This window comes from Myxine glutinosa, chromosome 6, assembly GCF_964187855.1.
Source record: "Myxine glutinosa chromosome 6, kmMyxGlut1.1, whole genome shotgun sequence".
NCBI lineage: Eukaryota > Metazoa > Chordata > Myxini > Myxiniformes > Myxinidae > Myxine > Myxine glutinosa.
In genome coordinates, this window is record NC_136266.1 from 22997162 (window position 1) to 23023262 (window position 26101).

General features: G+C 41.4%; 1 protein-coding gene across 8 annotated transcripts in view; it reads left to right on the top strand.

Moving 5' to 3' along the window:
• LOC137429645 (arf-GAP with GTPase, ANK repeat and PH domain-containing protein 1) overlaps positions 1–26101 on the top strand; it is a 644187-nt gene that overhangs the window by 530879 nt on the left and 87207 nt on the right. For all 8 annotated transcript variants that reach the window (XM_078779671.1, XM_078779672.1, XM_078779673.1 and 5 more), the window contains 2 exons: positions 16625–16779; positions 18902–18992. In XM_078779671.1, the coding sequence (XP_078635797.1) occupies positions 16625–16779; positions 18902–18992 (246 nt within the window). The remainder of the gene's footprint in view (positions 1–16624; positions 16780–18901; positions 18993–26101) is intronic.

Genomic DNA, 26101 nt, shown 5'->3' on the forward strand with positions numbered 1-26101 from the left:
CGTTCAACCCAAATCATTTTTACCTCGATATTGTTTTACATTCTGAAAATGGCACTTTACAGATCTTCTGGCAGTTATTCTTCATTGACAACGTCTAGCACAGGTGTGTTCTGTTCAACTGCTGTCTGTGTCACTTCCTCATTAGACGGACAAGATATGTTCATTGAAAGATAATCTATCTATAATTCCATTAATCTCTGTGTGTATGTGTGTTTGTATGTGTGTATGTGTGTATGTTTGTCTGTGACCGCTGTTTCTCGACAACTACCGGTCCGATATACTTTAAACTTGCCAGGTATATTGCTGGGGACCCGAGGATGTGCCTTTTCAAGGTTTCATATTAATCGGACAAGTAGTTACCGAGCTATGGCGATTTCTTTACCAAACACTGCAAGCCGTTCGCTTTGGACCAAACCATTGCATGTAAATAGAGGGGGGGGTTCTGTGGTCGTTGCGAATGGACCAAACCATTCATGTAAATAGAGGGGGGGGGGGGTTCTGTGGTCGTTACTGCCACGTGGTTTCAAAGTTTTTTTTTGTTGTTGTTGTTTGCACGCATGTTTTTTTGCACCCACGTACGGGCACGCCCTAGGATGTTTACACACACACACCCCTACACAAATTTTTTTTTTTTTTTTTTTTTGGCAAGGAACAGGCACCCACGTACGGGCACGTCCTAGCTTATATATAGTACGGGCATGCCCTAGTAATAATAATAACCATTACCGGTATATAATGGAGCAAGTGTTTGTATATATGTATGTGTGTCATGTATGTATGTATGTATGTATTTATGTATGTATGTATTTATGTATGTATGTACATGTATGTATGTATATATGTATGTATGTACATGTATGTATGTATATATGTATGTGTGTATGTATGTATGTATGTATGTATGTATGTATGTACATGTATGTATGTATGTATGTATATTTGTATGTGTGTATATATGTATGTATGTATGTACATGTATTTATGTATGTATGTATGTATGTGCATGTATGTATGTATGTATGTATGTACATACATATATGTATATAAGTATGTATGTACATATATGTATGTATGTTCATATATGTATGTGTGTATGTATTTATGTATGTACATGTATGTATATATGTATGTGTGTATATATGTATGTATGTATCGTTCCCCATTGTGTATGTATGTATGTATGTAATGTATGTTTGTATGTATGTATGTACATATATGTATGTATGTACATATATGTATGTATGTACATATATGTATGTATGTACATATATGTATGTATGTACATATATGTATGTGTGTATGTACATATATGTATGTATGTATGCATGTGTATATGTGGATGTGTGTATATATGTATGTGTGTATGTGTGTGTATGTATTGTTACGAATTTGGTAGAGCAATATGTAGAGCAGAGTAGATCTGAGTAGGTAACATGCTTCGAGATGTCGCTATGGGGAATCTACCTGTAATAAGTCATGTGTACGTGTTTTGTCGGCTAAGATGTATGATTGTGAATCTGCCAGGAGATTCGTGTGTTAAGTAGTGTAGGGAATAATGTTTAGAGCCCTTGTATGTCTCACCTGTTAGCCAAACCTTTGTCCTTTATGGCACTACAGACCACATAGACATTAGTTAGGACCTTTAGTACAACACTAAATGACGCCTTCCCCTCTGACATGACTTAGGAAGAAATCAGGCTAGAACACCGCCACAATTGGCCGCCACCATTTACACCTCCGAGAGGCCTACCCACCTCGCATAGCACGTGCTATAACACTAGGACCACGGAGTAGGGGACGAGAGTTGGAGTGATGCAGTGGGCGTGCATAGGGGCGAGTCGGTGGAGGCTCTGATTGGCAGAGCAGTGCGCCAATGCTAATGTCACCGGCGAGAGATATTAACGAGAGCCGGACGCCATTTCGGGCAGTGAGGAGTGCAGATCTGATCAGGAGTTCGTTTTGAGGTGCGATCCTGACAGTCGAGTTCAGCACGAGTTGAGTTGAGAGAACGCCATGCAGTTCGTTTGAGGTGCGCAGTTCGCAGAGTTGGCAGTTGAGCCATAGGGAGTTGCTGAACGCCAGTTGCCGAACGCCATTCGGCAGTCGAGTCGATACGAGGAGTTGTCTTCAGCAGCCCGGTCGAGTCATTCAGAGATCCCGACCCGAGTTGGGCTGAGGTGTAGCCCGAGTGGAGCGGTGCTGGTGCTTTTGGAGCTTGGTGCATGGACCTCGTTGGCGGCGAGAGGATCGGAGCTTGGAGCGAGGCCTCGTGGGTACATCGGGGCCGGAGTTTGGAGCCGCGTTGGACGGACAAGACGACGAGACAGATAATCCCGAGCTCCGCGTACACTGTACACGACGTGACGTGTTTCTTTATTAATTCATCTCCCTCGTCTCGTATCCGAAATCTGTTGTATGGGGACGTCCCGATTAGGATATTTGTTACCGGCGCGTGCTTTTTCCTGTCCTTGCCTTTTTCCTTTAATAAACCCTTCTATTATTTTCTGTAATACCTGAACGCAGTTTACCGGGTGATTGATTTGATAGTTAAGGCAGCGGGGACTTGCGCTGCTTCCCTCCATTCCGCGCGCTTAGGTGTGTTAGATTTTGGAATCCGCCATTGAGTTTCCGCCTCGGAGTTAAAGCCTTCGTTATCGGCATTCGCGATCGCCTGATATAAATTTCGGCGGTTGCGCGACAGTATGTATGTGGATGTGTGTGTGTATGTATGTATGTATGTATGTATGTATGTATGTATGTGTGTGTGTATGTATGTATGTATGTATGTATGTAAAACTGAAAATGCAACAGTGAAGTGTAACTTTTTTCCATTTGATTTATCATCGCAATGGTGTACACTTTTTTCACATGTTCGCATGTTCTCGGGTGTGGAGCTGACATCAGACACAAAGAAATGTGGGAACTCTGCAGTTGAACAAAGAGATGCAAATCCAAAATGGTGCAAATGGCAAATTGTGCATTCTCCTTTTTGTCTTTCTCCAGGAATTTTTAACATTCCTTTTGTTTTCAAATTGTTATGTTTGTTTCTCATTCTCTTAGAATGAAGTATCATTGTTCTCAAGAGTGAGTGATGCTAAATGATAAACCATTCTGTGAGCTCGGGAAACTTCTAGCAAGATGTAGTAGTTTAAAAGCCATTTTGGTTGCATCGTATTCTTCTGCAAGAGATAAGGCAACAGAAAATATTTAGATTTCCGATATTCATACATTATAGGGATCATAATGAAAAGCATCAGACACCAGCAAATGGCAAATAAGCTGCAATTACTTTGTTAAAAAAATAAATAAAAATTTTTTTTTGTACATCCTAAAATTAGTTTCCACTAATTTTAGTTTCCACTAAAATTAGAAACCCTGGTGTTGGGCTAGCGGCTAGGGTGCCGGCTTAGGATCCTAGGATCCTGGGTTCGAATCCCGGTCGATCGCTGAATTAACGCCAGGGGGGTTGAGTCAGCCCCCCGGCTGGGGTTGAAGGGGGGTTGACTCAGCCTGTCATCCTTCCGAGGTCGGCTAATTGAGTACCAGTTCACTGGTAATTCCCTGTTTGTCGTTAAAGGCGGCAAAAAGGGTTGGCGTCAGGAAGGGCATCCGGCCGTAAAACATTGCTTCAAAAAGGGGACCAAAAAACAACAACAACCACGGTTCCCGAAAAAGGCCAACCCCCGCTTTGCGGGGAAAAATGGCCTCTAAAGGTGGTTATTTTATATATATATGCTTCATTTCCTTTCTCGACGATAATCTCTAATTGTGTCATTGGAATAACACATAAATTTTCAGCTGGGCCTCTGCGGTGTGTTGGACACTGTGAGGTTTGTGACAAGTGAGGCAGAAAGCACTTCTTTTTGACCTCTGAACTGCGCAATGTCTTCTGCCAAATATTCTTGGAAAGTGGTTGCTTTTTGAAAGGATTTTGTGAAATTCATCACATTTATGCCCTGTTTTTGTCTGACCATTATTCCAGCAGGCTGTCAGAATAACAGTGCAATTAGGTCATCTGGCAAGGCAATAAAAGACAAGTGACGTGATGTATCTCATTCCAGTCCTTTTGTGGTTGATCCATAGCTTTGCACAGGTAATCTGTATAATAATAATAATGACACGCAGCACTAATTTATTTCAGTAATCCTCAAACACATTTGAACCCGATGTTGGAGATGTATCTCTTTCCAAGATTAGCATATCCCATGAGCATTCAGAGCTGCTTCTTTCATGAAGTAGGTTTCTAAATGAATATTCAATCCATGCTTCACAAGAATATGATAAAGCCACGCCTGGGCCCTGAACCAGGAGCTAGTGTAGATGGTCGCTGATCAATAAATTAATCAATTAACAAGTAGATCAATCAGCATCTCAAAATGCACTTGTCAGTAGTGCAATTATTGACTGCATTGACGGAGGTACAGTAAAGGCACGTTCCAATTCCAGACACATCGCTCTTTGTTTTGAAGTAAGTGACGAGGAAGAGAGAACTTTGGAATCTTCACATCATAGAGCATCTCATAATCTTTATGGCATCCCTGTGAGTTTGAGAAATGTATGTCAAAAGTGTGTGTGTGACATATACATATATATATAGATATAGAAATATATTTTCAAAACGCACCTGGTCACAATTGCGCCTCACTGACCGGGTCCTCAGTCGAGGTCCTCAGCATCATCCCGTTTCGGCCCTTCAACCTCGATACGGTCAGCTAAGGTGAGGAAGCAGGGGCACGTACGCCTCCACATGCAGCAGCTACACGTGGATGTGTACACCTGGACACCTCCACCCCCAGCCAGTGAGAACACAGAATACAACAACAAAACCGCCTCCACTACCAGAATCCACAGCCCCTCATCCACTCACTCACACACCAAAAAAAAAAAAAAAAAAACCGACCACCTACCCTTACAATATGCACCACTCAAACAAAAACACATTCATGCAAAACCACACCCACTCCTGCAACACACACACACTCCTGCAACACACACACACACACACACACACACACACTCCTGCAACACACTCTTGCAACACACACACACCATTCACATATCTCCATTTCTCTTCCACACTCAGTCACTACCCCTTTAGGCTGAAATGAACCACCATCCACAACCTTAGCCTACACCATTCGACGTGCCTCCATAAACTTCCTCCAAATCCAAAGTGAGCCTATATATATATATATATATGTATGTATGTATATATGTACGTACATACATACCCTTATATATATACATACATGTATGTATGTATGTATGTATACATATCACGCCTGGGCCCTGAACATACATGTATACATGTATATACATACATGTATACATGTATATACATACATGTATGTATGTATGTATATACATACATACATACATACATACACACACACACACATACATAAACGCACAATATAAACTGAACATCAAAATTAACTTATCACTTTCACTTTTTGAAAGGTGCAGCTTTACAAACATGTTTCTTCAATTGTAATGGCTGATTATGTAACGGGAAATTCACTTCATTCACCTGGTTGATCAACAATGGCATGCTTGAGTGGTTCTGTATAGGGATATTTCCCTTTAAATAATGACCCTCATAATGAAATCCTTCAGTTCTCGTGGTTAGATATTCATTTACTGCTGTCCATAGTCACTCTAGAGGCTTCTGACAGGGAAAACAACAAGAAAATTCAGATGCCAAGCCTGAAATCTGAACAACGTTTAAGGGCAATTGGGATGCTTGAGGCATCCTGAGGGCCATCGCAATTGGGATGCCAGCGAACAATTTCCCAACGTCTTGGTTGCTCACAGTCTGTAATTTCCAACCTGACTAGGCGTTACGGTGAAACTGGAACTGTGAATGATGGTCCACGAAGAGCACGACCACGGGTAACCACCCCAAACCAAGATCGCTGGATTGTGCTGCAGCATCTTCGTGATCGTTTCCGCCCTGAGACGCAAACAGCTGCAGTGACAAAAGGTCGCCACAACAACCGCATCAGTGTCTCTACTGTGCAGAGGCGCTTGAGAAGTCGGGGCCTGGTGGCAAGATGTCCTTGCAGAGGTCCAGTGTTGAACGCAGTGCATCGGCGGAACAGACTAAGATGGTGTCTGCAGCATCGCCACTGGACACAGCAACAGTGGAGTGCAGTCTTGTTCAGCGATGAGTCCACATTTTGCCTCCATGCTGCTGATGGGCGTCAACGGGTATGGCGCAGAGGTGGGGAAAGGTATGCGTCATGCTGTATTCACCAGATCAATCGTTCGGGAGGACCCAGTGTGATGGTATGGACCGGCATTTTCCACCCATTTCAGGAAACCTCTGGTCGTCATCGAAGGCAATCTCACTAGTCAGCGTTATGTCAATGAGGTTTTGAGACCTCATCTGCTGCCATTTCTCCAGGCTCATCCTGACATCGCAGTTTTCCAGCAGGACAACGCTCGACCCCATGCTGCTCGCCTGACCACCAACTTCCTCCAGGAACAGGGTGTTGAAGTGATGCCTTGGATGCCTTATTCCCCTGACCTCAATCCCATTGAGCATTTATGGGAGGAGCTTGGTCGACGTCTTGCATCGAGGAGATCAATGGCTGTCAATCGGCAAATGCTCATTCAAGGCTTGCAGGAGGAGTGGGACAGACTTCCCCAGGACCGTATCAGACGCCTGGTACAGAGCATGTGTCGGAGGTGTCCAGCCTGCATCACAGTTCAGGGAGGACACACACGATATTGAGGACTGCTGTCATTCTGTCCTTGACTGTTAGGAGTGTTGTGTCCATTCCTGTGTCATTTTGTTTTGACTGTATTCAGGTGCGTGCCTTTGTGTTGCACTGCTGTGACTTTTGTTGCACCACCCCTTGTGATGTTCATGCTTTTTGTTTTTTGTGATTGAGGCAACCTCTTGTTTATTGACATGTGTTCAGTAAAGATAGCTGAACTTTACCTCTGTGTTCAAATATTTTTCATTTTTGCGGAGAGGATTTCAATGAGTGTCCTTCTAAAGATTTGATAAGTTTCTTTTGATGTTGAGTTTATATACGCACACACAGTGCGTTATTCTGTTTGTCTGTATGTCAGTCGCCTACAGGTCACAATTTTCAACCGATCTTCACGAAACTTCACCAAATGGTGGATTTGGTCATAATCAAGTAGCCTATTGTATCTGGGGTCAAAAGTTCAATAGGTCAACATAGGTAGGCCAAAGGTCACCAACTTTGTCAAATTTCTAAAATCCTCAATTTTCATCCGATTGACTTGAAATTTGAAGAGGATTTGCATATCTGGTCACTGAATTCAACCCCCAACTATTTTTGAGGTCAACATCGGCCAAAAGGTCAACATAGGCTAGATTTCTAAAATCCTCAATTGTCATCCAATTGACTTGATATTTTAAGAGGATTTGCATATCAAGACACTGAATTCAACCACCAAGTATTTTTGAGGTCAACATAGGCCAAAGGGTCATCATAGGCCAAATTTCTAAAATGCTCAATCTTCATTTAACTTGAAATTCACATTTAACTTGAAATTCACATTTAACTTGAAATTTGAAGAGGATTTGCATATCTGGTGAATAAATTCAACCACCAAGTATTTTTAGGTCAACATAGGCCAAGTTTCTAAAATCCTCAATTTTCATGCAATGAACTTGAAATTTTAAGAGGATTTGCATATCTGGTCACTGAATTCAACCCCCAACTATTTTTGAGGTCAACATCGGCCAAAAGGTCAACATAGGCCAGATTTCTAAAATCCTCAATTTTCATTCGATTGACTTGAAATTTTAATAGAATTTGAATATCTGGACACTGAATTCAACCACGAATCCTCAATTTTCATCCGATTGACTTGACTTTCTAAGAGAATTTGCATACCAGTTCACTGAATTCAACCACCAAGTATTGTTGAGGTCAACATCGGCCAAAAGGTCAACATAGGCCAGATTTCTAAAATCCTCACTTTTCATCCGATTGACTTGAACTTTTAAGAGAATTTGAATATCTGGACACTGACTTCAACCACGAATCCTCATTTTTCATCCGATTGACTTGGGATTTTAAGAGGATTTGCATATCTGGTGAATAAATTCAACCACCAAGTATTTTTTTCGGTCAACAGGCGAAAAGCTCAACATACGCCATATTTCTAAAATCCTCAATTTTCATCTGATTGACTTGAAATTTTAAGAGAATTTGCATACCAGTTCACTGAATTCAACCACCAAGTATTGTTGAGGTCAACGTAGGCCAAAAGGTCGACATAGGCCGAGTTTCTAAAATCCTCAATTTTCATCCAATTAGCCTGAAATTTGAAGAAGATTTGCATATCTGGTCACTAAATTCAATCACCACGTATTTTTGATGTCAACATAGGCCAAAAGGGCAACATAGGCCAATCATACTAAAATACGCCATTTGGTGTCTGTCTGTCTGATGAAATTTGACCCCAATACATTCTGTCGTTACTTATCCAATTTCAACCAAACTTGACAGGATGACGAAGGGTTACACAATGAAGGTTGTAGCGCATTCATTTGCCCCCCTCTCCAAGGGGGGTTTTCTCCCCCGAGCAGGTTTTCCCTACCATTGCCATCAATGGGGTTGCATGTTGAGGTGTATATCCATATTTAAGTTAGCTTTATCATGGCGTTTTTCAAAGGCCACTTTGAATAACAAAACTAACAACAATAGCATAAAATTAATGTTATTACAAAACAATATTAATACCATTAAGATCCTACCTCCCGAAGGTGTTTTTCCTCCTTGAAAAAATGTCGCTTCAACATTTATAAATAGCTTATCATGGCGTTTCCGTGGGAGCAACGGCCCAACGGCCTCCACAGGAAGAAAAAATATTATAAACCACAAGCACGTATGATTAGCTTTTTAAACAGTCGCTAATGCTGTTTATAACACAAAACAAAGAAATCTGGAGGAATCCCGACATCGGTGAGGTACATTTTACTTACAGAACTGAGCGAAGATCTACTGTACTCTATATACCCCACAAGGGTTGGGTAAATAACATTTTAGGTATTTGGTTGACCCTTCTTGGCATTTACATGCCGTTTTTCGTGGCGGCCTTTTGAAACTCGCTCCTGCTGTTTAACACGAAACTGAAAGGGAGGGAGCCCGGGTTGTGATCATTTACCAAGCAGCTAGCTGGCGCTTGCCAAGACAGCCGTTCCTTAACGGTTTTGAATGGAGTGCTTGCTCGAATGCTTAAACCACTTGGCGATCTCTCCACAACAAACTTGGTAAATGAACACACACCCAATGTTCTTGAGACCCGACCATAGATCGACTGTAATCTATATACCCCAAAGAGGAATGACCCTTCCTGCCCCTCCCATAGTGAGTGGGTGTACTAGTTTCTAAAATCCTCAATTTTCATCTAATTGACTTCAAAGTTTAAGAGGATTTGCATACCAAGTCACTGAGTTCAACCACTAATTATATTTGAAGTTATCATAGGCCAACAACTCATTTTAGGGATCTTGCAAGTATTGTGCCTTGCACGATATATATTTATTGTCTTGTCTTGTTTGTTTGTTTGTGCGGGCGATATCTCTGCCATCCTTTGAGCTAGGAAGCTAGAATTTGGGCACAATATTGAGCATGTGCTTTGGCAAAAACGTTATTTTCTTTAGATTAATCAATTAATTGATTAATTATTAATTGATAATCAAGTAATGAATTAATCATCTTACTATAATTCACCAAATGTCCGTCTGTCTGTTCGAAGGTACCGCAAAAATGGCTCAACCGATCGCAACAATATTTTGGGTGGGTATTTCTGGGACCCCTGGGAGTAAAATAGGCTATATTGTTTTTCCAAGTTTTCCAATTTTCCAGTTTTTCCAAACATGATGGAATAATATTTACCGATATGAACAGTGATGTGGCTTTTATTGAAATTCTACAAATACTGTTTAGATTTTGATGAGAATTACGAACCTGCAGCGAATTCGGAAGTGGACAGATGACGGCAATGCGCCGGTTTGATCGTATCCAAATACAACCGTCATTCATTCGCAATGTTAAATCGTTAAACGTTTATCGTGTTAATCGTTTTGTTCAAGTATCAATTATAACCACCTTTAGAGGCCATTTTTCCCCGCAAAGCGGGGGTTGGCCTTTTTCGGGAACCGTGGTTGTTGTTGTTTTTCGGTCCCCTATTTGAAGCAATGTTTTACGGCCGGATGCCCTTCCTGACGCCAACCCTTTTTGCCGCCTTTAACGACAAACAGGGAATTACCAGTGAACTGGTACTCAATTAGCCGACCTCGGAAGGATGACAGGCTGAGTCAACCCCCCTGGCGTTAATTCAGCGATCGACCGGGATTCGAACCCAGGATCCTTGGATCCTAAGCCGGCACCCTAGCCGCTAGCCCAACACCAGGGACCAGGGACCGTGTTCAAGTATCAATTGATGATTGGAATTGAGTGAATACAATTATGATTTTGAATTCGTAATTGTGTTCACCCAACCGTACAGAACTTCACATCAGGATTTAAATATTTGTTTATGTCACGAATGTTGTTAAATGTTTATTTTTTTTATCTTAATGTTATTTAATTTATGATTGGAGTTATGCTGTTTGAAATTAAAAAAGAGATATCGAGTTCAAGTGAATGACGAAATGCCGTGATGGTTTCTACTTTCTAAGCGTGAATTTGCGGATCGCCAGATGCAGATTCGCCATTGACTGGGTATGGAACAAACGTACCTGTTTGTTTGCGAACGGGTACGTTTTTCATGGGAGTCCTTCACGAACTTGCTGTCCATGTCTGACATGCGACTGAAGGTGCTACAGTAATGTGGAATTTATTGGTTTCATGCTTTAGCATTCGCCGTTTCTGCATTGTCTGTTCGCTTCTGGTCTCCCACCCGTGCGTAGCACGGGTACCTCACTAGTTTGCTTAATTTGCAAAAAGTTACAGCTTCGGATGAAACACTGGTGGTTTAGGTATGCTATTTGCCAATTGATTAAGAAATTATGATCGGACATGGGAAGAGTCTTTTAAGCTTTTGCTTTGCATTTCCGAGCACGATCTATTGTTCGTGAACAATATTATAAACCACGATAGTTTGTTTTGTTCGTGAACCTTGCATGACAACTATACAAACCTGATTGGTCTAACGGAACAGTTCAGAGTTAACTCTGCTCCACTGAGATGTTTTTTTCATCACCATCGAGGTTTATCCATGCATTCGCACAATTGCAAACCTTCTCCCAACTCCTCTCAGAGAAAATTCCAATTTTTGAACAATCTGAGAAAAAGATGCACCAAACAAACAGCACGAGGTGCCACCATATTTGTCTGAATGCAGAATCCTCACACAGTTATTCTGCCGGTCTACCCTCAGGGTAAGAGATAGCATGAATATTTTTCACAAGTACTGCTAAATGGAAGGATTTTGAAAGTGCTAAAAGGTGATTGGTGTTTTTCAGTGTTCATGTACTGTATATAATTCAATACATATAAAATAAAGATTTTAATGGTTGTAGAATAAAACGTTTTTTCGAAGTTTACCACCGTTGACGCAGTGGCTTTTACACCACCTTATTTAACACGTAACATTAGTTATTCTTAATTGTTGTTTGTCTCCTTAACGACATCCTTAAAAACAGTAAGTTTCCTGTTTTGAACGACATCCCTAAAAAACAATAAATTTCCTGTTTGGAATGATGTCCTATTTTGTTTGACCGACAGACAGGCAGACACAGTAAAAACAAATTACCTTAACCCTCTCTGAGCATGCGCGATCGGGACGAGATTTCGTACAATTTGCCAAATTCAAAGCCAAATTAATGTTTAATTGCGGGTTCGTCAATCGCAATCAGGTTATTCCTCGATCATAATCTGACATTTGCAGACAGACAGACGGATAAAGTAAACCAATTATTGCTTAACGCCGCGCTTTTCGCTTCGTGCGTGCGTGGGATAACAAGAGGAACCGTACAGAACTGTGGAGTGTACTACAGGATATTTGGCACAACATTCCTGGAAGAGTGCTTCAGTCGTTTACAGGAAGCATGGGTAAAAGAGTGATGGCACTCAAAAGGCAAAGTGCGGACACACAAAGTATTGAATGATATTATAAAATGACACTGTTCTTGTTATTACCCTCGCCAGAGGAGAAGGAATTGCGTTTGAGTCACTTTACCTGTCTGTCTGTTTGTTACCTCTGCCACCAAAGGTGGATGGAGGTTATGTTTTCACCCCTGTCTGTCTGTTTGTTAACAAGATATCTCAAAAAGTTGTGGACGGATTTGCACGAAACTTGGTGTACAGGTTGTGTGTGTGACAAGGATGAATCTATTCGATTTTGGTGAAGATCCGGATCCGGCTAGTAGAATTTTTAAAGTAATTCTTCACCATTGGGAGATAGGGCCAAAAACGATATACAACAAGGTATCTCAAAAAGTTGTGGGCGGCTGATTTTGATTAAATGTGATTCTGTATTGTGATTTTCTGGTCTATTCTGGGATACAAAACGTAATCTGTTCACCTGGCGGAGGTACGCTCTCTACTGAGTGCCGTTCTAGTTTGTTACTTGCAAAATCGAAGATTTTTCAAGTATATTGGTCGGTTCCGTTTGTGGTTCTGTCTGTTTGTCTGTCTGTTTGTCTGTCTGTTTGTCTGTCACCAGCCTACAGGTCACAATTCTAAACCGATCGTCACGAAACTTCACCAAGTTGTATAAGTCGTCCCAATTGAGAAGCCTATTGATTTTGAGGTCAAAGGTTAAAGGTCATCTGGAGGTCAAATTTCTAAAATCGCCATTTTAAATCCGATTGACTTGAAAATTGAATAGCATTTGTATATCAAGTCACTAAATTGGGAAACATACTATTTTTGAGGTCAAAGGTCAACTTAAGGTCAAATTTAAAAAATCATCAATTTTCATCTAAAAAGCCATCAATTCTCAACCGATTGACTTGAAAATTGAACAGCATTTGCATATCGAGTCATTAAATTGGGAAACATACTATTTTGAGGTCAAAACGTCAAAGGTTAACTCAAGGTCAAATTTTAAAAATCATCAATTTTCATCTAAAAAGCCGTCAATTCTCAACCGATTGACTTGAAAATTGAACAGCATTTGCATATCGAGTCACTAAATTGGGAAAGATACTATTTAGGTCAAAAGGTCAAAGGTCAACTCAAGGTCAAACTTCCAAAATCATCACTTTTTATCTGAAAAACCATCAATTTTCATCCGATTGACTTGAAAATTGAACAGCATTTGCACATTGAGTCACTAAATAGGGAAACCAACTTTTTGAGGTCAAAAGGTCAAAGGTCAACTCAAGGTCAACCTTCCAAAATCATCATTTTTCATCTGAAAAATCGTCACTTTTCTTCCTATTGACCCGAGCTTTGATCAAGATTGTCAATTTTAATCTTGATGAAATGGACAATTTGCTGTATCAATGGAATTTTTTTTCTTGGTGAGGGGGGGGGGGGGCGTATTTTGCAAGTATCGTGCTCCGCATGACGTCTTCTTGTTTATTTGTTTGTCTGTTAGTTTGTCTGTTTGTCTGCACAGAATAAATATGATTTTCTCTGCAACCGTTGGTCTGATTGACACGAATTTTTTTTATCATAGTTGCACCTCCTCTTGTACAATTTTTTAATGAAAATTATGACGTCATATGTCACATGGTACTGGCGCCACCTTGGAAATACCGAAAAACGTTTCATCTTAATACTTCCAAAAGCGCAGCGTAGAAAAAATTGAGACATGGCTCATTGTAAAGATCTCTCCATGGGGAATAAAATATGTTAATGATTATGTAAAGGTTTCTCCATTATGACGTCATAATTTGACAGGTACAAAACTTCATCCGATCAAATGAAATTTCTTGAGCGTCTATGGATAAATTGGTGGAGAAAAAATAATAATGATGACGTCTTCAGTCACGTGGTTCGTTTGCCATATTTGTCTTAACATAAGAGCCTTAAAAACACTAAAATCACGTCCTGGCAAGGGTCTGAAATCTCCGATTGTCTTTCTTGTTTACTTGAGCAGTTTGTTTCACATGCATTAATATAGGCTGTTAATTCACAATAATAATAAAAACATATGACTGTTATCACTGATAATTTGATGAATTTAACCTAAAGTATGAAAATCTTTCTTTCTTTTTTGCAGTATATATATATATATATATATATATATATATATATATATATATATCACATATTCCCAAGCTTCCTGAAGTGACAACTGTTGATCTGAATTGTAAACTATTCCTGCTTGAAAATTGTATCAAATGGTTAAATTATATTGTCCTGTGCTTATTTCATCAATAGTTTTGCACTTTCCAAAATTTCCTCATTTAATGAACACGAGTTGATTTAGTATCATTAAGAGAGCCCACTCAACAGCAATTCCTTGTTAGTTTTCCCTTTAAGTTGTAAAACAGAGGGACACATTCCAACAGCAAATGTCTGTGTTTGCTGAAGAACAAAACTTGGCAGATGGCACATTATTATCCAGAATGATTGCAATTTCTGTGCCATCTCAGTTTCAAAATGGCATTTATACTGTGCTATCATATTTGTGAAGAGCCTGCTGTTGGCCTAGCGGTTAGGGTGCCAGCTTGGGATCCTAGGATCCTGGGTTTGAATCCCGGTCGATCGCTGAATTAACACCAGGGGGCTGACTCAGCCTGTCATCCTCCCAAGGTCGGCAAATTGAGTACCAGTTCACTGGTAATTCCCTGTGTGTCGCCAAAAGTGACTAACAGGGTTTGTGGTAGGAAGGGCATCCAACCATCAAACATTGCTTCAAAAATGGGACCATGGTGCCCAAAAAATGCCAACTTCAAAAATGGGACCATGGTGCCCAAAAAAGGCCAACTTCAAAAATGGGTCCACAGTGCCGAAAAACGGCCAATTTCAAAAATGGGACCACGGTGCCCAATAAAGGCCAACTTCATAAATGGGACCACGGTGCCCAAAAAAGGCCAACTTCAACAATGGGACCACGGTGTCCAAAAAAGGCCAACTTCAAAAATGGGTCCACAGTGCCAAAAAACGGCCAACTTCAAAAATGGGACCATGGTGCGCAAAAAAGGTCAACTTCAAAAATGGGACCACGGTGCCCAAAAAAGGCCAACTTCAAAAATGGGACCACGGTTCCCAAAAAAGGCCAACTTCAAAAATGGGACCACGGTTCCCAAAAAAGGCCAACTTCAAAAATGGGACCATGTTGCCCAAAAACGGCCAACTTCAAAAATGGGACCATGTTGCCCAAAAACGGCCAACTTCAAAAATGGGACCATGTTGCCCAAAAACGGCCAACTTCAAAAATGGGACCACGGTTCCCAAAAAATGCCAACTTCAAAAATGGGACCATGGTGCCCAAAAACGGCCAACTTCAAAAATGGGACCATGTTGCCCAAAATCGGCCAACTTCAAAAATGGGACCACGGTGCCCAAAAAAGGCCAACTTCAAAAATGGGACCACGGTTCCCAAAAAAGGCCAACTTCAAAAATGGGACCACGGTGTCCAAAAAAGGCCAACTTCAAAAATGGGACCACGGTGTCCAAAAAAGGCCAACTTCAAAAATGGGTCCACAGTGCCCAAAAACGGCCAACTTAAAAAATGGGACCATTGTGCCCAAAAAAGGCCAACTTCAAAAATGGGACCATGGTTCCCAAAAACGGCCAACTTCAAAAATGGGACCATGGTGCCAAAAAACGGCCAACTCCAAAAATGGGACCATGGTTCCCAAAAACGGCCAACTTCAAAAATGGGACCATGGTGCCCAAAAACGGCCAACTTCAAAAATGGGACCACGGTGCCCAAAAAAGGCCAACTTCAAAAATGGGACCACGGTTCCCAAAAAAGGCCAACTTCAAAAATGGGTCCACGGTGCCCCAAAACGGCCAACTTCAAAAATGGGACCATGGTGCCCAAAAAAGGCCAACTTCAAAAATGGGACCACGGTGCCCAAAAAAGGCCAACCCCTGCTCTGCGGGGAAAAATGGTTTCTGAAGGCTGTTCTATCATATTTGTGAAGATGAGAGGTTGTATCATTGGTCGCCTGAAAGCAATGCATGTTAATGAATGTATTCGTAAGAAACTCCAACATTTCCCTGGTAAGTGAGCAGGACATGGAGGATGGTTTCAGCACATCCTAGAAACCATAGGAGAGTAGGTAACCACAGCCGGGACCCCGCCCATCCCCGGCTCAGTGGCGTGGGATATAGAGGGATATAGAAACACGCAGCGGCCTGTTGGTTTTCTCTCCAGGAGGCCATGCCTTGCTGTTTGAAGTTAGAGGAAGGAAGGAAGCTCACTGTGTGGCTGCATTGATATTCTGTGCTGGATAAGCAGGGAGACGGAGTGGTCTGGAAAGGAGGCCTTGCCATGGTCTCAGGAAGTGCGACCCACAGAGGGGGAAAGCTGCGAAAATTGCTGTTGGGTTAAGTTACTAGCACACATGGCATCCCTGTGCCATTGTTCTACTGCGGTCGAGAAAGGTCGACGCAAGCTTTGATCGGTGTTATGTTAATCAAATTCTTTCCTCCCCCACTTCCTGCCACCCTCCCCTGCCTCATCTCTTACCCTGCCATCCTCCCTCCGGGTTGGCGACCATCAGATGGTGAGGATTCCTTTGAGTTTGTCATTGTGTCGCTGACGGGACAGAGCTGGCACTTTGAGGCGTCAAGTGCTGAGGAGCGAGAGTCCTGGACGTTGGCCATTGAAGGCCAGATATTCGCCAGCCTGCAGTCGTGCCACAGTGCCAAGCAAAAGGTCCAGCTTCCCAGATGTTGTACTGCTCTGTTGTGACTGCGGCTTGATGCCACAACATGCTCTGTAGTGATGCCACATTGATGCCACAACACAAAAACACACTCACAACACATTGATGCCACAACACACTGTGGTGATGCCACATTGATGCCACAACATGCTCTGTAGTGATGCCACATTGATGCCACAACACAACAACACACTCAAAACACATTGATGCCACAACACACTCTGTAGTGATGCCACATTGATGCCACAACACACTCTGTAGTGATGCCACATTGATGCCACAACACACTCTGTAGTGATGCCACATTGATGCCACAACACACTCTGTGGAGATGCCACATTGATGCCACAACACACTCTGTAGTGATGCCACATTGATGCCACAACACACTCTGTAGTGATGCCACATTGATGCCACAACACACTCTGTAGTGATGCCACATTGATGCCACAACACACTCTGTAGTGATGCCACATTGATGCCACAACACACTGTAGTGATGCCACATTGATGCCACAACACACTCTGTAGTGATACCATATTGATGCCACAACACACTCTGTAGTGATGCCACATTGATGCCACAACACACTCTGTAGTGATGCCACATTGATGCCACAACACACTCTGTAGTGATGCCACATTGATTCCGCAACAACAACATACTCACAACACATTGATGCCACAACACACTCTGTATTGATGCCACAACACACTCTGTAGTGATGCCACATTGATGCCACAACACACTCTGTAGTGATGCTACATTGATGCCACAACAACAACATACTCACAACACATTGATGCCGCAACACACTCTGTAGTGATGCCACATTGATGCCACAACACACTCTGTAGTGATGCCACATTGATTCCACAACAACAACATACTCACAACACATTGATGCCACAACACACTCTGTAGTGATGCCACATTGATGCCACAACACACTCTGTAGTGATGCCACATTGATGCCACAACACACTCTGTAGTGATGCTACATTGATGCCACAACACACTCTGTAGTGATGCCACATTGATGCCACAACACACTCTGTAGTGATGCCACATTGATGCCACAACACACTCTGTAGTGATGCCACAACACACTCATATAACCAGTGCCTGTAGTTACTACTCAAAGATAATTGTCGTAAGATTTTCAAAATTTGTCAAACGATGTTTTTCCATTGTTTCTTCTGCTGTCTATTTGGCGAATTAAGTTTAGGTGAGTTCCAGGAAGTGGTGTTAAATGGGAAGGACTTGTCGGGCAAGTGGAATGGTTTTATTTTACGCGCAATGTTCCGTTAGAAGGATTTTCATCGTTTTTGTTTGTAAAATGCCCCGAGATCAGTTTATAATTGGAAGAAGTTTTGCATTTGAGGTGCAAGTTATAGGGCTTTCCTAATCCTATTTGGTATCTAAAACCATGGATCAGTTAAAGTATTGTTTGATGATTTGTACCATCCTCACACGATCAGAGTCGAATTGGGTTTATCGATATAATAAGTCAAAAGTAATTTCAGACATGTATATTTGATTTCTTGGAAAAACAAAGCCGGTGCCAGTGAAAGACGAATGGCCCGGTGTAATTTTCCCTCATTACCTAACATTCCATGAAAGATTGAAAATTTCCCAAAAGGTTGTTTTGAACTCGACAGCAAAATTTTTGACCCGTGCCATTTAATTTCCTTCCACCCTCCATTTTGAATCGTGGCATGTATTGCTGGGTATTGCCCTCTTGTACAACGCTGCGCCTTGTTCTATCGCTCAATGGGGCACTGTGAGCCCAGAGTGCTTTGCGCCAATTAACTTTGGGCACACAAAGGTCACCTTGTCTCGAATGCAGTTGACCTGTAAACCCTGCAGCTGTTGAAAAGTGGCACGTAGCCTTTGACCCTTGACCCCAGCGCTGCCAGCTCGAGGTTCCCTGCCAGTTCTTGCATTTCCCCCCTTTTTCCCTATCGCTCCTCGTTTCGAGGTCCACACACACCTGCGTTAATTACGGGCTGCGTCCCCCGGGTGCGATTTGGCGCTTTTAATATTTGATGAACCTCACAAACACCGGCACACACGGCCATAGCTCCTGGCACGCTCGTGTGTTTCGACAGGCACGGACAGACAGCCAGAGCGACGCCATCGCCATTCGGTCTATACGCGACGTACGTGGGAATGGCTCCTGTGCCGACTGCGACGCACAAAGTGAGTGTTTCTGTGCATTCGCCCTCATCCGAAGCTCTGACCAAAAGCACTTGTACCCTCAGGCTCTGCCAGGAAATCATTTCTGCCTCCGCAGCTCCTGCACACGCGTAGTGGTTTTTTTTCCCCTCTGCACTTTCATTCTTTCACGATGTGATTTAGGTGTGTAGACGAAATGGTTTCAATGTTTGATATGCTTTTAGAGCACGCTAATGTCCCTCACTATCGGGAGCTTTTTGAAGGCCTTTTCAGATAGTTTGAAGCCTTTCGCTGCCTCGGTCACTGAACCTCATTCTCCTCCGCTGTGCAGGTGCCTCGAGGCTATCGGAGCTTTCGCATTACACCTGTATGCTCTGCACGGAATATTCTTCAATGAACGATATTATACAGAGTGTTGCAATGGCTTTTCCTGCACATGCACTTATCACCTGAATACAGCCCTCTGGCACAGTCTATAAACCCCAAAGATGTACACCTGCCGAGCTACCATAGTTGAGTCCGCCCTAAAGCATTCTACACGTAGACTGCGATTGTAAGCAAAGGCTGCGATTGTAAACAAAAGCTGCGACAGTAAGAAAAAGCTGCGATTGTAAGCAAAAACTGCGACAGTAAGCAAAAACTGCGACAGTAAGCAAAAGCTGCGACCTTAAGCAAAAGCTACGACACTAAGCAAAAGCTGCGACACTAAGCAAAAGCTGAGACAGTTTGCAAAAACTGCGATAGCAATCAAAAACTGCGATAGTAAGCAAAAGCTGCGATAGTAAGGGAATGTTGCGATAGTAAGGGAATGTTGCGAAATTAAGCAAATGCTCTGATAGTAAGCAACAGCTGTGAAAGTAAGCAAAATCTGAAATAATAAGCAAAAGCTGTGACAGTAAGCAAAAGTTGCAACAGGAAGCAAAAGCTGTGACATTAAGCAAAAGCTGCGATAGTAAGCAAAAGCTGTGACAGTAAGCAAAAGCTGCGATAGTAAGGGAATGATGCGAAATTAAGCAAATGCTCTGATAGTAAGCAACAGCTGTGAAAGTAAGCAAAATCTGAAATAATAAGCAAAAGCTGTGACAGTAAGCAAAAGTTGCAACAGGAAGCAAAAGCTGTGACATTAAGCAAAAGCTGCGATAGTAAGCAAAAGCTGCGATAGTAAGCAAAAGCTGCGACAGTAAGCAAAAGCTGTGACAGTAAGCGAAAACTGCGACCATAAGAAAAAGCTGCGACAGTAATCAAAAACTGTGACAGTAAGTGAAAACTGCGATAGTAAGGGAATGTTGCGAAATTAAGCAAATGCTCTGATAGTAAGCAACAGCTGTGAAAGTAAGCAAAAGCTGAAATAATAAGCAAAAGCTGTGACAGTAAGCAAAAGTTGCAACAGGAAGCAAAAGTTTGACATTAAGCAAAAGCTGCGATAGTAAGCAAAAGCTGCGACAGTAAGCAAAAGCTGCGGCCAAGAGCTGAGACAGTTTGCAAAAACTGCGAAAGTAATCAAAAACTGCGATAGCAAGCAAAAACTGCGATACTAAGCAAAAGCTGTGATGGTAAGAAAAAGCTGTGATAGTATGCAAAAACTGCAACAGTAAGCAAAAGCTGTGACACTAAGCAAAAGCTGAGACAGTTTGCAAAAACTGCAATAGCAATCAAAAACTGCGATAGTAAGCAAAAACTGCGTTAGTAAGCAAAAACTGCGATAGTAAGGGAATGTTGTGAAATGAAGCAAATGCTCTGATAGTAAGCAACAGCTGTGAAAGTAAGCAAAAGCTGTGACAGTAAGCAAAAGTTGCAACAGGAAGCAAAAGTTGTGACATTAAGCAAAAACTGCGACAGTAAGCAAAAACTGCGACAGTAAGCAAAAGCTGCGACCATAAGCAAAAGCTACGACACTAAGCAAAAGCTGCGACACTAAGCAAAAGCTGAGACAGTTTGCAAAAACTGCGATAGCAATCAAAAACTGCGATAGTAAGCAAAAGCTGCGATATTAAGCAAAACCTGCGATAGTAAGGGAATGTTGCGAAATTAAGCAAATGCTCTGATAGTAAGCAACAGCTGTGAAAGTAAGCAAAATCTGAAATAATAAGCAAAAGCTGTGACAGTAAGCAAAAGTTGCAACAGGAAGCAAAAGCTGTGACATTAAGCAAAAGCTGCGATAGTAAGCAAAAGCTGTGACAGTAAGCAAAAGCTGCGATAGTAAGGGAATGATGCGAAATTAAGCAAATGCTCTGATAGTAAGCAACAGCTGTGAAAGTAAGCAAAATCTGAAATAATAAGCAAAAGCTGTGACAGTAAGCAAAAGTTGCAACAGGAAGCAAAAGCTGTGACATTAAGCAAAAGCTGCGATAGTAAGCAAAAGCTGCGATAGTAAGCAAAAGCTGCGACAGTAAGCAAAAGCTGTGACAGTAAGCGAAAACTGCGACCATAAGAAAAAGCTGCGACAGTAATCAAAAACTGTGACAGTAAGTGAAAACTGCGATAGTAAGGGAATGTTGCGAAATTAAGCAAATGCTCTGATAGTAAGCAACAGCTGTGAAAGTAAGCAAAAGCTGAAATAATAAGCAAAAGCTGTGACAGTAAGCAAAAGTTGCAACAGGAAGCAAAAGTTTGACATTAAGCAAAAGCTGCGATAGTAAGCAAAAGCTGCGACAGTAAGCAAAAGCTGCGGCCAACAGCTGAGACAGTTTGCAAAAACTGCGAAAGTAATCAAAAACTGCGATAGCAAGCAAAAACTGCGATACTAAGCAAAAGCTGTGATGGTAAGAAAAAGCTGTGATAGTATGCAAAAACTGCAACAGTAAGCAAAAGCTGTGACAGTAAGCAAAAGCTGAGACAGTTTGCAAAAACTGCAATAGCAATCAAAAACTGCGATAGTAAGCAAAAACTGCGTTAGTAAGCAAAACTGCGATAGTAAGGGAATGTTGTGAAATGAAGCAAATGCTCTGATAGTAAGCAACAGCTGTGAAAGTAAGCAAAAGCTGTGATAGTAAGCAAAAGCTGCGACAGTAAGCAACAGCTGAGACAGTTTGCAAAAACTGCGAAAGTCATCAAAAACTGCGATAGGAAGCAAAAGCTGCGATAGTAAGCAAAAGCTGCAAAGGTAAGCAAAACCTGAGATAGTAAGCAAAACTGCGATGGCAAGCAAAAGCTGCGATAGTAAGCAAAAGCTGTGATAGTAAGAAAAAGCTGCGATCGTATGCAAAAACTGCGACAGTAAGCAAAAGCTGCGACAGTAAGCAAAACATGCGACAATAAACAAAAGCTGCGACAGTAAGAAAAAGCTGAGACAGTTTGCAAAAACTGCGACAGTAAGCAAAAGCTGTGACAGTAAGCAAAAGCTGAGACAGTTTGCAAAAACTACGATAGTAATCAAAAACTGCGATGGTAAGCAAGAGCTGCGATATTAAGCAAAAGCTGCGATAGTAAGGGAATATTGTGAAATTAAGCAAAAGCTGCGATAGTAAACAAAAGCTGCGACAGTAAGCAAAAGCTGCGACCATAAGAAAAAGCTGTGATCGTAAGCAAAAAATGCGACTAAGCAAAAGCTGTGACAGTAAGCAAAAGCTGAGATAGTTTGCAAAAACTGCGATAGTCATCAAAAACTGCGATAGTAATCAAAAACTGCAAAAGTAAGCAAAAGCTGCGATATTAAGCAAAAACTGCGATAGTAAGGGAATGTTGTGAAATTAAGCAAAAGCTGTGATAGTAAACAAAAGCTGCGATAGTAAGCAAAAACTGCGACCGTAAGCAAAAGCTGCGACAGTAAGCAAAAGCTGAGATAGTAAGCAAAAAATGTGACAGTAAGCAAAAGCTGTGACAGTAAGCAAAAGCTGCGACAGTAAGCAAAAGCTGCGACCATAAGAAAAAGCTGCGATCGTAAGCAAAAAATGCGACAGTAAGCAAAAGCTGTGACAGTAAGCAAAAGCTGAGACAGTTTGCAAAAACTGCGATAGTAATCAAAAACTGCGATAGTAATCAAAAACTGCAAAAGTAAGCAAAAGCTGCGATATTAAGCAAAAACTGCGATAGTAAGCAAAAACTACGATAGTAAGGGAATGTTGTGAAATTAAGCAAAAGCTGTGATAGTAAACAAAAGCTGCGATAGTAAGCAAAAACTGCGACCGTAAGCAAAAGCTGCGACAGTAAGAAAACGCTGAGATAGTAAGCAAAAAATGCGACAGTAAGCAAAAGCTGTGACAGTAAGCAAAAGCTGTGACAGTAAGCAAAAGCTGAGACAGTTTGCAAAAACTGCGATAGTAATCAAAAACTGCAAAAGTAAGCAAAAGCTGCGATAGTAAGCAAAAACTGCGATAGTAAGGAAAAACTGCGATAGTAAGCAAAAACTGCGATAGTAAGCAAAAACTTCGATAGTAAGGGAATGTTGTGAAATTAAGCAAAAGCTGCGATTGGTAAACAAAAGCTGCGATAGTAAGCAAAAACTGCGACAGTAAGCAAAAGCTGCGACAGTAAGCAAAAGCTGTGATAGAAAAACAAAAGCTACGACGGTAAGTAAAAGTTGCCACAGTAAGTAAAACCTGCAACCGTAAGGAAAGGTTGTGAAAGTCAGCAAAAGCCGCGATATTAAGCAAAAACTGTGATAGTAAGCAAAAGCTGCGATGGTAAGCAAAGGTAAGCAAAACCTGAGATAGTAAGCAAAACTGTGATGGCAAGCAAAAGCTGCGATAGTAAGCAAAAGCTGTGATAGTAAGAAAAAGCTGCGATCGTAAGCAAAAGCTGCGACAGTAAGCAAAAGCTGCGACAGTAAGCAAAACCTGCGACAATAAACAAAAGCTGCGACAGTAAGAAAAAGCTGAGACAGTTTGCAAAAACTGCGACAGTAAGCAAAAGCTGTGACAGTAAGCAAAAGCTGAGACAGTTTGCAAAAACTACGATAGTAATCAAAAACTGCGATAGTAAGCAAGAGCTGCGATATTAAGCAAAAGCTGCGATAGTAAGGGAATATTGTGAAATTAAGCAAAAGCTGCGATAGTAAACAAAAGCTGCGATAGTAAGCAAAAACTGCGACAGTAATCAAAAGCTGCGACAGTAAGCAAAAGCTGCGACCATAAGAAAAAGCTGCGATCGTAAGCAAAAAATGCGACAGTAAGCAAAAGCTGTGACAGTAAGCAAAAGCTGAGATAGTTTGCAAAAACTGCGATAGTAATCAAAAACTGCGATAGTAATCAAAAACTGCAAAAGTAAGCAAAAGCTGTGATATTAAGCAAAAACTGCGATACTAAGCAAAAACTACGATAGTAAGGGAATGTTGTGAAATTAAGCAAAAGCTGTGATAGTAAACAAAAGCTGCGATAGTAAGCAAAAACTGCGACAGTAAGCAAAAACTGCGACCGTAAGCAAAAGCTGCGACAGTAAGAAAAAGCTGAGATAGTAAGCAAAAAATGCGACAGTAAGCAAAAGCTGTGACAGTAAGCAAAAGCTGAGACAGTTTGCAAAAACTGCGATAGTAATCAAAAACTGCAAAAGTAATCAAAAGCGGCGATATTAAGCAAAAACTGCGATGGTAAGCAAAAACTGCGATAGTAAGGGAATGTTGTGAAATTAAGCAAAAGCTGCGATAGTAAACAAAAGCTGCGATAGTAAGCAAAAACTGCGACAGTAAGCAAAAGCTGCGACGGTAAGCAAAACCTGCGACAATAAACAAATGCTGCGACAGTAAGAAAAAGCTGAGACAGTTTGCAAAAACTGTGACAGTAAGCAAAAGCTGTGACAGTAAGCAAAAGCTGAGACAGTTTGCAAAAACTGCGACAGTAAGCAAAAGCTGTGACAGTAAGCAAAAGCTGAGACAGTTTGCAAAAGCTGAGACAGTTTGCAAAAACTACGATAGTAATCAAAAACTGCGATAGTAAGGGAATGTTGCGAAATTAAGCAAACGCTCTGATAGTAAGCAGCAGCTGTGAAAGTAAGCAAAAGCTGAAATAATAAGCAAAAGCTGTGACAGTAAGTGAAAGTTTCAACAGGAAGCAAAAGCTGCAATAGTAAGCAAAAACTGCGTCAGTAAGCAAAAGCTGTGACAGTAAGCAAAACCTGAGATAGTTTGCAAAAACTGCGATAGTAATCAAAAACTGCGATAGTAAGCAAAAGCTGCGATATTAAGCAAAACCTGTGATAGTAAGGGAATGTTTGGAAAGTAAGCAAATGTTCTGATAGTAAGCAACAGCTGTGCAAGTAAGCAAAAGCTGGGATGATAAGCAAAAGCTGCGACCGTAAGCAAAAGTTGCGACAGGAAGCAAAAGCTGCGACAGTAAGCAAAAACTGCGACAGTAAGCAAAATCTGCGACACTAAGCAATAGCTGAGACAGTTTGCAAAAACTGTGATGGCAAGCAAAAGCTGCGATATTAAGCAAAAACTGCGATAGTAAGCAAAAACTGCGATAGTAAGCAAAAACTGCGATAGTAAGCAAAAACTGCGATAGTAAGGGAATGTTGTGAAATTAAGCAAAAGCTGCGATAGTAAACAAAAGCTGCGATAGTAAGCAAAAGCTGCGACAGTAAGCAAAAGCTGCGACAGTAAGCAAAAGCTGTGATAGTAAACAAAAGCTATGACGGTAAGTAAAAGTTGCCACAGTAAGCAAAACCTGCAACCGTAAGGAAAGGCTGCGAAAGTCAGCAAAAGCTGCAACAGTAAGCAAAATCTGCAACATTAAGCAAAAACTGCAGCAGTAAGCAATAGCTGCGACAGTCGGATCATTCACGTCGGTATTGCGAATGTTTTGCTAATATGGCGGCACGTCCCCCAGTCGTGCTTTATAGGATGCACGGCGTTTAAAAACTCGTTTTGTAATCAGACGTTTCATTATCACTTTGATTTTTAAATTGTCCACGTTTATCGTACACACATTATAATAAACATTTGAAGAAAGCAGTAAACTGAAATACATTTAAGAAGCATAAAAAGCTTCACGTTTGTGTTTTTTATCACATGCTCTATTTCCCCTCTCGCTCCATAATTATTCCTGATCGTGTTCCTGTTAAATGCTGGGATTGGGGGGGTTGTTGTTTTTCATTGGTCAAATGTTGCGTTGTTGCTCCTTATGGGATTGGATGTTAAATTATGCACAACATTGATATCAATCTGGATTTCCATTTATATCTGAAGTCGTAGATTCATC